General features: G+C 50.7%; 1 protein-coding gene across 4 annotated transcripts in view; it reads left to right on the top strand.

The window, feature by feature from the left end:
- The window catches only part of RAB11FIP3 (RAB11 family interacting protein 3 (class II)), a 91,491-nt gene that overhangs the window by 52,215 nt on the left and 24,652 nt on the right, over window positions 1-14,624 (top strand). For all 4 annotated transcript variants that reach the window (XM_014936605.1, XM_014936606.1, XM_014936607.1 and 1 more), the window contains 2 exons: window positions 7,016-7,203; window positions 11,866-12,039. In XM_014936605.1, the coding sequence (XP_014792091.1) occupies window positions 7,016-7,203; window positions 11,866-12,039 (362 nt within the window). The remainder of the gene's footprint in view (window positions 1-7,015; window positions 7,204-11,865; window positions 12,040-14,624) is intronic.

The raw sequence follows: 14,624 nt of genomic DNA on the forward strand, positions 1-14,624 counted from the left end.
AGGGTGCTTGCATTGATACAGGTTCAGGTGGAACTATAAACTCAACTTAACCTCTCTTTAAATTGATTTAAAGCTAATTTAAGCGCAGGTGGCCTGCTGATGGCACAGTGCTGTTGGCCGTGCCGGGCTCAGCATCGCCGGCCAGGCTGTCCCCGCGATTTGGGGTGTAGGTGGGATGTTCTCCATCTCTTCTCCTTTCCAATGGAGCCTTGTCCCCGCAGTGTGGTGTCTCCAGGCATTCCCAGTCCAGGCTGGGGAGCTGGTGGCCAGTGTGTCCTTGGAGGGGTGGTTTTTTTACCCGGTCCGTCTCCCCCTGTGTGCAACCGGAGCTGGAGTTATCACAAATAGGCTCCCACTTGCTGGGAAAACAGAGTTGTTTTTCCTTTTCCTCTCCCCCCGCTTCCCCTCCCGAGCTTCCGAGTGTTTGCAGCCAAGGACAGCAGAGCTTTGGGATGGCAGGAGGGCTCCGGGAATGAGCCCTGCAGAAAATGCTGGGAAGGAACCTCCCTGAGAGCCAGACTTTGCTCTCCTCTCCAAGACAACGCCTCGCCAAAGCTTCTGTCCATCAGGGATGAAAGCCTAGACTTTACAGGTGACTCCCAATAGTCTTGTTTCCTCTCCTTGTATTCAAACAGTTGTTTTTTTTTTTTTTTCCTTTTAAATCGATGTGTTTTTTACAGCGCTTTACAACGTTAAATGGAACTGTCTTTCCTGGAGCAATCGATGAGCTGCTGCGTGTGTTTTTTACAGTGCTTTACAACTTTAAATGGAATGGTCTTTCCTGGAGCAATCGATGAGCTGCTGCTGGGCTCTCCTGAAGGTGGTTCATCGTCTTGGCCCTTTTATCAGGGCGCGTTGCGTCACCCCGATGCTGATTTCATCCACCTATTTCCTTTTAGAAGCAGGAGGGCTTTCAAACCCCCGGCGTTTTGCTGAACCCCTCCAAATGCTCAGGGATGTCCCTGGGTGGCCGATGTCCTGCTCAGCCAGACCTGGCACCCGGGGGAAATCCCTGCTGGAGGGGCTGGGGGCTTCAGTCGAACCATCATCGGGGCTCTGTGTGTCCCAGTGTCCCAGTTTTAAGGTCTGAGGTCTACCTGAAGGGTATATTTTATTCGAGAAAAACTGAAAATACACTGATACTGGTGACACCACCCTGTTTTGAACACGGTGGGGACATTCCTGGTGGGTCCCCCCGGGTGCTTGCAGCATCGCCTGGCTCTCCCAAGCCCACAGACATTTTTAAGTGTACTGTGATTAGTATTTTTTTTTAATCTGGAAAAAAATGCCTACTTTCTGCCTGCTCACAGAAAGGCAAAGCTGGCAAGACGAGCGATGTGTCAGGAGATTTTAAAGGGTCAGTGCCCAAAGCAGCTGCTCGTGAGGCCAGAAAAACCAGCTTTCTGTGCCCCACGGCTGCACCTTTGCCCAGGGCACAGGGGTTTGGGTTTGCTTTGCTTCAGCAGACATTTGGTAATACCTTACCTACGTCCCCTTGTTTTGTCCATCTCCTCCTCGGGTCTGTTCTTGAGGTTTACTTACTTAATCTGTGATGAAATGTAAAGCAAAGTTCTCCACGCTCGTGCTCACAAGGACTTTGTTTACAGTTTCAGCTGCCTTTTAACTCATTGACCAACTAGGTTTAATTTTAATAGGGCTCTTGCTTTTGAAACCCTATCTAGCCTGGTATTACAGGAGGAAAACAAAAAATAATCTTATTTGCTAAATGCGTAGAAAGTTTGCAAATTGTGTTACAGATCATCTTTTTAAAAAAAATAATAAATCACTGCACATCCTCAGCGTGGCTGAAGGAGGGTGGTTAAGGTGCTGCTCTCGAGGGTTGCTCCCTCTTGCAGCCTCTCTGTTACGGGTATTTCCCATCAACAAGGTGTTTTATGACAATTTGATAAATAAATCCTGCTGAAGAAGGGCACTGAGATGTTCTGCCCTGAGCTGCTCAGCTCCTGGTTATGCTTCGTGTTGAGAGGCTCAGCAATGGTGACCACAACGGGATGGATTTTACATTGATTTACTTGTGGGTTGGAATCTTTTAGAGTTTTTTTTTTTATTGTTTCTTTGCAGTAGTTATCTTTACTTTGTGCTCATTGTAATAATTCAATGTATACTTCAATTTAAGCTTTGCCAGTGGGAAGGGTTGGGGTTTTTTTGTATTTATCCCACCCCGGAGAGCCAGGCCAGGCCAGCACCAAGTGCCATCGCTGCTGGGAGCACTGGGGACGTGCGGTGTGGGCTGAAGATGGGGGTTTTCTCCCCGAGAGCAACACATTGGGGAGACTGGGGACACCAGGCTCGGCTCAGGGCCATGGCAATGTCCTCTCATGTCCATGATGGAGCTGGCAGAACAAGCCCCCGCTGCCAAATCTCCTCCTCCTGCTCCAGCATTAAGAACCTGAGCGGTGTTTCTAGGAAGTGCAACATAAATCCAGTAAAGCACTTAAGCAAGTCCCCAGCTTTAGGTATCTAAGTAGTCCTGCTGGATTTATGCTTTTTAAAGTGGGTGGGGGTTTTAGGAGGCTTTTGTTTTGATCTCGGAGGGTAGTGAAAGCCACCTTCTCCTGTGCTGGGGAAGATGGCGGCTGCGGCAGCCTCTCCTCTGTTTGAACCTAGTTCACTTGAACAGCCCCGTCTTCACCCAAAGGGTTGTCAAACGTTGGAAGAACCTTCCCAGGGCAACAGTGGAGTCACCATCCCTGGGGGTATTTAAAAGCCAGGCAGATGTGGTGCTGAGGGACATGGGTCAGTGGTGGGTTTTGTCAGTGTTGGGCTGATGGTTGGACTCGATGATCTGAAAGACAATTCTATGATTCTATGAATTCTCCTGGTGGTGACTTTAGACTCTGGTTCTGTGAAGGTTTGTGTCATGATTAACTTCAGGGTGGTGTCCTAGAGAGATGCTGGTGTCCATAAGTCCGTGAAAGCTGAACCAAGCTTACAAGAGGGGCTCCTATCTGTCTGTCTCCATCCATCACCAGCCGTGATGGTGGAGTGGGCACTCGACTCGGGGAGCAAAACAAGGGGCTTCACTTGGTCGCTTTGCTCCCCAGTGCCCAGGTGGAACAGGAGCTGCTGCTGAGCAGTTCTCCATCCACCCCTTCAAGTTCTTGCTTTTTTGGCCTCGTGTGTGTTGAGGCAGCTTGGGAATTTTTGGGGTGATACAAAATGAAGCGTTGGTTGGGTCTCAAGCTGCTTTGGACCCGTGAAAGCTGCAGAAGTTCTTTGAGGTATGGAGTATCGACCTGAAAGAGGAGGATCAGGCTGGCAAGAGCAGCCTTTGGGAAGTCTAGGTGACACGATGTCAGTGGCTTTCTGCCTGCTCACAGAAAGGCAAAGCTGGCAAGACGAGCGATGTGTCAGGAGATTTTAAAGGGTCAGTGCCCAAAGCAGCTGCTCGTGAGGCCAGAAAAACCAGCTTTCTGTGCCCCACGGCTGCACCTTTGCCCAGGGCACAGGGGTTTGGGTTTGCTTTGCTTCAGCAGACATTTGGTAATACCTTACCTACGTCCCCTTGTTTTGTCCATCTCCTCCTCGGGTCTGTTCTTGAGGTTTACTTACTTAATCTGTGATGAAATGTAAAGCAAAGTTCTCCACGCTCGTGCTCACAAGGACTTTGTTTACAGTTTCAGCTGCCTTTTAACTCATTGACCAACTAGGTTTAATTTTAATAGGGCTCTTGCTTTTGAAACCCTATCTAGCCTGGTATTACAGGAGGAAAACAAAAAATAATCTTATTTGCTAAATGCGTAGAAAGTTTGCAAATTGTGTTACAGATCATCTTTTTAAAAAAAATAATAAATCACTGCACATCCTCAGCGTGGCTGAAGGAGGGTGGTTAAGGTGCTGCTCTCGAGGGTTGCTCCCTCTTGCAGCCTCTCTGTTACGGGTATTTCCCATCAACAAGGTGTTTTATGACAATTTGATAAATAAATCCTGCTGAAGAAGGGCACTGAGATGTTCTGCCCTGAGCTGCTCAGCTCCTGGTTATGCTTCGTGTTGAGAGGCTCAGCAATGGTGACCACAACGGGATGGATTTTACATTGATTTACTTGTGGGTTGGAATCTTTTAGAGGGTTTTTTTATTATTTCTTTGCAGTAGTTGTCTTTACTTTGTGCTCATTATAATACTTCAATGTATACTTCAATTTAAGCTTTGCCAGTGGGAAGGGTTAGGGGTTTTTTGGTATTTATCCCACCCTGGAGAGCCAGGCCAGGCCAGCACCAAGCGCCATCGCTGCTGGGAGCACTGGGGACGTGCAGTGTGGGCTGAAGATGGGGGTTTTCTCCCCCAGAGCAACACATGGGGGAGACTGGGGACACCGGGCTCGGCTCAGGGCCACGGCAATGTCCTCTCATGTCCATGATGGAGCTGGCAGAACAAGCCCCCGCTGCCAAATCTCCTCCTCCTGCTCCAGCATTAAGAACCTGAGCGGTGTTTCTAGGAAGTGCAACATAAATCCAGTAAAGCACTTAAGCAAGTCCCCAGCTTTAGGTATCTAAGTAGTCCTGCTGGATTTATGCTTTTTAAAGTGGGTGGGGGTTTTAGGAGGCTTTTGTTTTGATCTCGGAGGGTAGTGAAAGCCACCTTCTCCTGTGCTGGGGAAGATGGCGGCTGCGGCAGCCTCTCCTCTGTTTGAACCTAGTTCACTTGAACAGCCCCGTCTTCACCCAAAGGGTTGTCAAACGTTGGAAGAACCTTCCCAGGGCAACAGTGGAGTCACCATCCCTGGGGGTATTTAAAAGCCAGGCAGATGTGGTGCTGAGGGACATGGGTCAGTGGTGGGTTTTGTCAGTGTTGGGCTGATGGTTGGACTCGATGATCTGAAAGACAATTCTATGATTCTATGAATTCTCCTGGTGGTGACTTTAGACTCTGGTTCTGTGAAGGTTTGTGTCATGATTAACTTCAGGGTGGTGTCCTAGAGAGATGCTGGTGTCCATAAGTCCGTGAAAGCTGAACCAAGCTTACAAGAGGGGCTCCTATCTGTCTGTCTCCATCCATCACCAGCCGTGATGGTGGAGTGGGCACTCGACTCGGGGAGCAAAACAAGGGGCTTCACTTGGTCGCTTTGCTCCCCAGTGCCCAGGTGGAACAGGAACTGCTGCTGAGCAGTTCTCCATCCACCCCTTCAAGTTCTTGCTTTTTTGGCCTCGTGTGTGTTGAGGCAGCTTGGGAATTTTTGGGGTGATACAAAATGAAGCGTTGGTTGGGTCTCAAGCTGCTTTGGACCCGTGAAAGCTGCAGAAGTTCTTTGAGGTATGGAGTATCGACCTGAAAGAGGAGGATCAGGCTGGCAAGAGCAGCCTTTGGGAAGTCTAGGTGACACGATGTCAGTGGGACTTCTGTCTCTCTCCATCTGGTGCTCTCCTGCCGTACCAATACAGCACGTGTCCTAAAAGCTGCTCTTCTGTGGGAGCCAACGTCTGCAGCAACGAGCAGGACTCTTCCTGCCTTGTCCATACCCTGCCCCGAATGACCAGCTCTGGTGTAATTGTCCATTCTGCTGTCCCAAGGGCAGTGTGTCTGTGTTTTCTTTCCAGCTGCTTTAATCTTGTTTTTCTCCAAAATCTTTGGAGAAGGCACTGAGAGCTGCTCTGTGTGCTCCCTGGCAGAGGAAGTAATACAGAGCTTTGAGAAATCTCGTTTGTCTCCAAAATCCTTGGAGAAGGCACTGAGCTGCTCTGTGTGCTCCCTGGCAGAGGAAGAGAGGTTTCTTCACCCTTGGTGCCTGCGTTCCAAATGCTGCTCCTTTGCCCTGCTGGAGCAAGTTTGATCCCCTTGGGTGAACTTCAGATGGAGCAAACGGCTTTTCATGAGCATCTTTTTCTCTGGAGGCCAGGCAGGAGGGCTCCCATCCCTCCATCTGACATCTCCGGTGACAGGGGATCAGCTGGAGCTCAGCGCCAGCACCGACAGATCCCACTGCGATGGAGATCCCGGAGCCAAACGTGACTTGATTTGTTCTTGAGGCAGGGAAATCCCATAAATGCTGGGAAATCCCATAAATGCAGGAAAATCCCATAAATGCTGGGAAATGAGCTGGCACGTTGATGGGTAAAGAGGATTTTTGCTTTAGGAGGGTGTTTCTTGTAGCGCTCCCACCGCTCTCCTCCAAACACGGGGACGGTTCTAGGACCATCCCTACCCTCGTGTACGAGCAGGACCGAAGATAACTGCCTGAGGGGGAGAACTGGGAGGAAAACCCAGTCTTAAAAACCAAATCGTGCCTCTTTCCCAGCCCCTGCTGTGGGTAACGGAGGTGGGGAAGGAACGTGAAATATTCAAGATGCTTTTTCCAGCAGAGATGGGGTGGTTGGGGTGTCCTGCTGATGCTGTCCTTGCAAATTAGATGCTGTAGATGCAGTACTAAGGGACATGGTGTAGGGGAGGACTTTGTAGAGTAGGGTAGATGGTTGGACTCGATGATCCCAAGGGTCTCTTCCAACCTCAATGATTCTATGATTCTATGATTCTATGATTAGGGAGGCAGCTTGTTTTCTGTTGAGGGATGGAAGGCGCTCTCCTATTACTAAGGGCAAGGGAAAAAGTGCTCTAAGGGCTAACGGGTAGTTTGGAATGCTGCTTGGTTGGGTTTTTTTTCAGAGAATTGAGATGAATAACGTGCCCTCTTAAAATGGAGCGGGTGAAAACGCCGCTGGTCGGAACCGCTGAGTAAGCAGCGGGTAATCCCTCCTGGACCTGACAAATCCATACTCGCAACAGACCCTCCCTCCGCCTTTTATTTAGTATATATTTCTGTGAGCTGTTTTCCAAACACTGCTGTTGTGAAGCCCGCGGGGCCCCGGGGGCAGCGCTCGGTCCTGGGACCTGGAGACAGAGCAGCACCTGGAGGGTGGAGTAAAGCTCAGGCTGGTTTCGGGAGCTTGGATTTCCCTCCTTAGAAATTAGTAATTAGTGTTTTGTCCTTCTGTGCTATAATCTCTTATTTTTTTTTTTCCCCCCTCTCTTGTATTTGTTGTTATTTTTCCCCCCCCCCAGGCAAATGAGGTGACTGACAGTGCTTACATGGGCTCCGAGAGCACCTACAGCGAGTGCGAGACCTTCACGGACGAAGACACCAGCACCCTCGTGCACCACGAGATGCACGACGAGGTAGAAACGGACAGTGCCATCGACTCCACCGTGCACTCGGAATTCACCGACCCCATCGAGGAGCCGGAGCACGGGTGAGTGGGAACTCCCAAGGAGCAAAACCTCTCCGGGGTGTTTTTTTTGCAGGAAACTCCAACAAACCGGGAGCAGGCGAGGACCCGGGGAAGATGCAGCCCCAGGATTTAAAATAAAGTGGGCTGAGTCTGTCTTGCTGGAACTGGTTGGTTTCTTCTTTGCCTTTGTAACTTCATGCAAGACCAAAATAGCTCTTCTTCAAGAATAATCATAATAATTAGGCTGCACCATGTGTAGGCTGTTTTGGAGCTCGGCCTGGCAATCTCTTTGAGTTAATCATTGCTTGCCTTGGGAGAACTTCTGTACCCTCATTAACATCTTTAGCCTCTAAAGTAAGTTCTCAGATGATCCAAACACCTGAAATACTTGCAGTTTTTAATCTATCACTTAAGCCAGAAACGCAACGTATAATTTTCAAGTCAGGAGGGGAACTCGTCGTATTCTTGTTTTTCCTAAACACGCGCGCGCCCTTTGATGTGCAACCACCTCCTGTAATAACTAGTTTTCAACTGGTGCCTGAAGCACAGAAGAGTGAGCTGAGATCATCTTCCCCAGCTCTGAACCGCTGCTGGCGAAACCGCTCCTGGGTCCGCCTCGTTTCCTAGAGTTTGCAGGAAAAATGGGTTTTTTTGGAGGGTGGAACTGGGATGCTGGAGGGAATAACTCCTTTAATAGTGACCCAAGGTCTGGGCTGGGACATCTGGAGCCATCATTGCTTAAGGTCTGGTCAAAAACAGAATTTTGGGGGGCAAAAATAAATCACCCAAGGTTGGTGCTCTGGTGAGAACTTGGAGTTCCTATTGCTTTCAGACAGCACCAGGTTTCCAAGAGGGTCAATGGCATCCTGGCTCGTATCAAGAATAGCGTGGCCAGCAGGAGTAGGGCAGTGATGGTGCCTCTGTACTGGGCACTGGTGAGGCCTCACCTCGAGTGCTGTGTTCAGTTCTGGGCCCCTCACTACAGGAAGGACATTGAGCTGCTGGAGCGTGTCCAGAGGAGAGCCACCAAGCTGGTGAGGGGTCTGGAGAACAAGTCCTATGAGGAGAGGCTGAGGGAACTGGGCATGTTGAGTTTGGAGAAGAGGAGGCTGAGGGGAGACCTCATTGCCCTCTACAGCTCCCTGAAAGGAGGGTGTAGAGAGGCAGGTGTTGGCCTCTTCTCCCAAAGGACGGACGACAAGACCAGAGGAAATGGTCTGAAGTTGGGGCAGGGGAGATTTAGATTAGATATTAGAAAGAATTACTTTCCTGAGAGAGTGGTCAGGCCCTGGAACAGCCTGCCCAGGGAGGTGGTGGAGTCACCATCCCTGGAGGGATTTAAGAAACGTGTAGACATGGCTCTTCAGGGCATGCTCTAGTGCCCAAGGTTATTGGTTTATGGTGAGGTGTTGAGTGTGGGGTTTAGTTGGTGGGTGCGGTGTTTTTGGTGGGCGTTTGGTGTGGTGTGGGGTTTTTTTGTTGTTGTTTTTTTTTTTGAACCACTAAAATTCTGTGATTCCTTCCCAGCCCCAAATGACATCTGGAGACATTGGTGAGCGGTCAGTTCTGCTGGGTGCTTGGTACCGGGGCTGAAAGGGTGTTGGGGATTAGGGAAGAAATGGGATTAGCAGGCTCGGCTCTCCTGGCCCCAGCACCTTCAGCTCAGTGACAGTTAAATCGGGATATAACCAGTCGCTGAGCTCCCTGTGGAGGGTCCTGGAGGGGCCATGGCAGCCTGTGTGCGCTCCCGGCCCCTGGGGAACGTGCCGTGCCTGGGATTCACCTGCCTGTAGGTACAAAATGCTTTGCTTGGGAATTGTTTTTTTTTTCAAGATTCGGTTGTTCTTGAGGCTTCCCTGCTGGTCCCAGTGTGGGGCTGGGAAGGGTGGGTGTCCTTTGGGTGCTCTGTCCGAGTGCAGCGGTGTGTTAAATGCCTGCAAATTCCAGGTAGCCAAAAAAAAAAATCAAGGAAAAAGTTCATTTGGCCTAAAGACTTGGAAGACTTGAGATGGAAGCATCAGGAAATATATTCCCAAGTTGTTGAGGGCTGGTTTTGGTTCTGTCAGACCCCAGGTAGGAAAGCTGGGGAGGGACTCTGGATGAGGGAGGGGAGCCCTAGGAGGAGGGGGAAGGGTTGGACCCTGCAAGAGGGGAGATGGAGCTGAGCTGTGGGGAAGAACTTGTTTGGTGTGAGGGTGGTGAGAGCCTGGCCCAGGTTGGCCCGAGAAGCTGTGGCTGCCCCATCCCTGGAGGGGTTGAAGGGCAGGTTGGAGGGGGCTTGGAGCAACGTGGTGTGGTGGGAGGTGTCCCTGCCCAGGGCAGGGGGTGGCACTGGGTGGGCTCTAAGGCCCCTTCCAACTCTTCCATGATTTTTTGACAACATTTTTACGCCTCTAGTGCCCAGAGCTCTCCCAGGGGACAGTCAGTGAGCACAATGTGGTCAGTGCAGCTGGTGGACTGAACCAAAGCTTCAACGCTGCTTTTCAGTAGCTGCTAAAGCTCAACATACCTTAGATGGTTGGAGATTAAGAAGTTATTTAGGCTGCGTGTCGTAAAGATCAGTTGGACTCTGGATCTTGAAACTGTTAGAGCCCCCAGCAAGCATATATAAAATTTTGGTATTATTTATTGCCCAGAGCATCCCTGGCTGAGGGTTTCCAGGTGCTCCATCAGCTCGGCTTCTGTACGGTGCCTGGCGAACCACAGCCCTGAATTTAGAGAATCGGGGCTGGGTTTTGCTTGCAAATCTCAAAATTCCGCCCCCCTGCCTTCTATTCCTGGAGAGATTTCCCAAGCTTTCGGCCACGGTCTGCTGGGTCTGACTCAGCACCGGGGAGGATGGATCCGACAGATCCTGCTGCGGGGAGAACGGGGCTTCTGGAGGGCACAAGGGAGATGTGCAGATGCCCACAGGCTGGGCTGGACACAGGGAGATGTGCTGCTGTGTCGGCTGGAGGCTTGACATGTTTTTTATTAACAGGATAAGGGCAAATCCTTCAGATGGTGCAGGTTTTTGTCATAAAAGGCTTATCTGTAATCTTTTTTTCTTGCTGATTTAGTACAGCAATGGAGCCATACCCTTATTTTCCTTCTCCCAGCAAGTGGATGAAGGTAATATAATGCAATCTTTTTCTTTTTAGCGCTGGATTTTGGAGAGGAGAGTGGTGCTAGTCCCCCTAAAACACATACCTGTGGCTTGTGGCCACGTGGGCTGCTTTCACAGCCTGCTTCCTACAAATCCCCCCCCTGCTTTTTTCCCCAGCCTGGTTCTTATAATCTCCCCCCTGCTTTCCCCCCCCTCCAGGCTTAATTTTAAAACCTCTGCAGTCCTGGGCAGGAAAGTCCTCAGAGTGGGCACCTCGTGCCGTGGTGCTTCGTACAACACTGTGAAAAGATGCTTCCATAACCTGTGACTTCTGTGTTGAGCTGTGTCCCCTCCGAAGCAAGGGACATTTTCAGGGTTTAGGGTGATGCTTAACACACCACAGCCTTCTGGATTGGGTGTTAAATAGCCACGAAACAGCATTCCCCCTCCCCAGGATTGCTGTACAGTGTTTTCCTGGCAGGAGCAGGGAAAGGGCTCCTTCTTCTCCCTGGGATTTGTGTCGCGGGGGGGTTACAGCATTAAACCCCCTCTGCTGGGCTCTTGATAGGATTATACAGCAATAAGGGAGCGTGAGCCCGGCGTGTAGGCTGGCGATGTGATTCAAAACATATTTAGGGCGTGTTTGGGACACGCCAAGCTTTTTTCTGCCATGTTTTTGGCTGCACCGGTGCCGTGCGAGGGCTTGTCACCCGGTGGCGGACCTGTCCTGCAAGTCCCACCCCCAAATCCTACATTGAAATTTAGGGCGTGTTTGGGACACGCCAAGCTTTTTTCTGCCATGTTTTTGGCTGCACCGGTGCCGTGCGAGGGCTTGTCACCAACCCTGGGACCTGTCCTGCAAGTCCCACCCCCAAATCCTACATTGAAGCTGCCAGGGGGAAAAAAACCCAACAAACATATTGGTTTATTGTGGACAAAAAAAATTGCTGCACAGTTCCTGGTGGTGCCTTTTTGGTGTCCAAGGCACAGGGTGGATTGTGCTGTAAGGCCCCCTACCATAAAAAAGACATTGAGGTGCTGGAGCGGGTCCAGAGAAGAGCAACAAAGATGGTGAGGGGTCTGGAGAATAAGTCTCATGAGGAGAGGCTGAGGGAGCTGGGGGTGTTCAGCCTGGAGAAGAGGAGGCTGAGGGGAGACCTTATTGCTCTCTCCAACTCCCTGGAATGGGCTGCCCAGGGAGGTGGTCGAGGCACCATCCTTGGAGGTGTTCAAAAGCCGGGTTGATGTAGTGCTGGGAGGTCTGGTTTAGTGATGATGCTCCTTGTTTGTTGTGTGGGTGTCTATTTTTGTCAGTGAGGTTGACGGTTGGACAAGATGATCTTTAAGGTCCCTTCCAACCTAGAAGATTCTGTGAAAAGTTAGCCAAAATGAGGGATATGGCTTGGAGAAGGGGTGTATCGTGTGAAGGCCACCCCGGTGGCCACCCTCTAACGTCTCCCTCTGGGCTCCCACAGGTCTCATCCCCACGACCTGCCCCTGGGCTCGGACCTGGGCCAGATATGGCTTGGAGAAGGGGTGTATCGTGTGAAGGCCACCCCGGTGGCCACCCTCTAACGTCTCCCTCTGGGCTCCCACAGGTCTCATCCCCACGACCTGCCCCTGGGCTCGGACCTGGGCCACTCCATCGTGACGGTCATAAGCGGAGAGGAGCACTTTGAGGATTACGGGGAAGGGAACGAAGCGGATTTGTTCGCGGACGGCTTGTGTAATGGGGAAAGCAGCTTTAGCAGCTCCTCCTTCCTCTCTCCCAGGTAAGGCTCGGCGCCGTGCCGCCTGCTTTTAACTGGTGTCACTCGCTCGGTGTCTTCCCTTTGCCTGGGGCAATTTTTTCCTTTGGGTTTGCACCAGCAGCCACCCTGCAAGAAGCCATTCCTGGCAAAATTTGGGTACAGCGGGATAATTCGGCTCGGGAAGTGGAAGAGGAGATTCCTTTTCACTGAATTTCACTGAATTTTAGAGTTGGAAGGGACCATAGAGATCATCTAGTCCAACTCCCCTGCTGAAGCAGGATTGCCTAGAGCTAGAGCATGTTACTCAGGAGCATCCAGGTGGGTCTTGAAAATCTCCAAGGAAGGGGACTCCACACCCTCCCTGGGCAGCCTGTTCCAGGGCTCTGTCACCCTCACCGTGAAGAAGTTTCTCCTCATATTTGAGTGGAACCTCTTCTGTTCCAACTTGTGCCTGTTGCCCCTCGTCCTCTCACTGGGAACCACTGAAAAGAGTCTGGCTCCCTCCTCCTTCAACCCTCCCTTGAGATACTTGTAGGCATTGATAAGGTCTCCCCTCAGCCTTCTCTTCTCCAGACTAAAGAGTCCCAGCTCTCTCAGTCTCTCCTCATAAGGGAGATGCTCCAATCCTTGAATCATCTTTGTTTTCCTGAACCCTTCCATCCAGAGGCACTAATGGAAGAGCAGTTTCCCATGCAGCCAGGGCAGCATCATGTTCCCACTCCTGTGAGGGATGTGGCTCCTCACAGAACCTTCTGGCAGAGAAAACCACGGTGCAGCTTTACCCCCGGTCCTGTGGGATGACATTTTTCTTTCCTGTGCTTGTATTTTCGGCTTTGATATGATGCTGGGTTGGATTCGGCCGAGCTGTGGCAGCCTTCCCTCTCTAAGGGATAAGCCTAAGGGATACATGGAGCAGGAAGCAGGTTGTAGCATTTCCTACAGTCCTCGCATTAGGGTCTGAAACCAGGCAAATAGTGATTTTTCCAGCCCCTGTAGGGTGAGCTGAGGAGCTGCTGTGACAGTAGGAAACCCATCAATGCTTACTAAGGAAAAAATAAATGTCAAAGCTGGAATGATCATCCCCTGAAGTCCCTGTGATGAGAGAGAACAGTGGGGACATGTTCTTCCACCCAGACTGGTCCCTGCCAGCCACACGATGGTGTTGAAGACAAGAACATACTTTTTTTTCCTTGGGGATGATACACGTTTGTGACTTTCTGCAGCAGTACAAACTTGTCATAACTTTTTCTTTTACCCTCTGCCTCTTTTCCACTGGCTTCCCAAAGCCCTTCGTTAGAGTTTGGCCAATTCTGGCTGCAGAGAGAAGGGGACAGGGAAGAACTGTCACATCCCCCAGGCCAGCGCTTTGCTGCAGGTCAGGCCTGACTTTCTTTCTTCCTACTTTCTTTTTCCCTCTTGTAGCAGCAATTTGGAAGGCATTAACTAAACCTGCAGTAAGAATTAGTTGCTGTAAAGCGCGACGAACTCGTTACTTCAGGAAACCAATACTTGATGCTCTGGGATGCCCTGTGGTGGAAGGGACCTGTCACTTGTCCACCCTTGTCCTGTGATTGCCCTGTGCAGAAATGCCAAGTGGGGCTGTCTGTGCCCCTGCTGCAGCGTAGGAAGCACAGAATTGCCTAGGTTGGAAGGGACCTTTAAGATCATCTAGTCCAACCATCAACCCAACTCTGAAAAAAAACAGAACCACACCAAACCAACATTAAAGCATATTCCCAAGCACCATGTCAACTCATATTTTGACTATCTCCAGGGATGGGGCCTCAACCACTTCCCTGGGCAGCCCATTCCAATGTTTGATAACCCTTTCAGTGAAGAAATTTTTCGTAATATCCAACCTGAACCTCCCCTGCCACAACTTGAGGCCATTTCCTCTTGTCCTATCACCTGTGACTTGGGAGAAGAGATCTACCCCTGCCTCTCTACACCCTCCTTTCAGGGAGTTTTAGAGCGGATAAAAACCAGCCTCGGTGTTCATTTTGAGCTTCTCTTTGAGTGTGGGCCTCCAACCCAGTCCAGAAGGCTCCCGGCAAGAAAATACTCAGCTCAAGGAGCTTTGCAATCAGTTCAACTTCTTCTTTAATACCAGCCCGGAGCTCCCGGGTTACCCACGCTCTCGGTGTTCAAATCTTGCTGTGTGGGGGCACCGTCTCCCCTCTGCTGCTTTTTGGATCTTATCCCAGGAGATCATGCTCTGCAGCATCTTCCCCCTGCCGGGAGGGGCTCGCTGGGCACGTGGCCACGTGGCTGGTGGTGGTTTCTACTGGAGACTTACCTCTGGGGCTTGCAGATAAACCCTGCGAAACCTCCGGCGTTAAGAAGGCGGTTGTGTTTGGAACAGAGGATTTCCTCATGCCTTTCAGGTCTACCTGGCCTTATCGTTGCGTGCTGGAAGATCCCGATCGTTCTCTGAGGGTGTGCTGGTTTTCTGAACAGAGTCCCACCTCCCCACTGCCTTTAAACGTAGCAAAACCATAAAGAATCATAGAATCATTAAGGTTGGAAGAGACCCTTGGGATCATCGAGTCCAACCATCTCCCCTACTCTACAAAGTCCTCCCCTACACCATGTCCCTCAGCACTGCA

This window comes from Calidris pugnax, unplaced genomic scaffold (assembly GCF_001431845.1).
Source record: "Calidris pugnax isolate Ruff unplaced genomic scaffold, ASM143184v1 scaffold17, whole genome shotgun sequence".
Classification (NCBI taxonomy): Eukaryota; Metazoa; Chordata; class Aves; order Charadriiformes; family Scolopacidae; genus Calidris; species Calidris pugnax.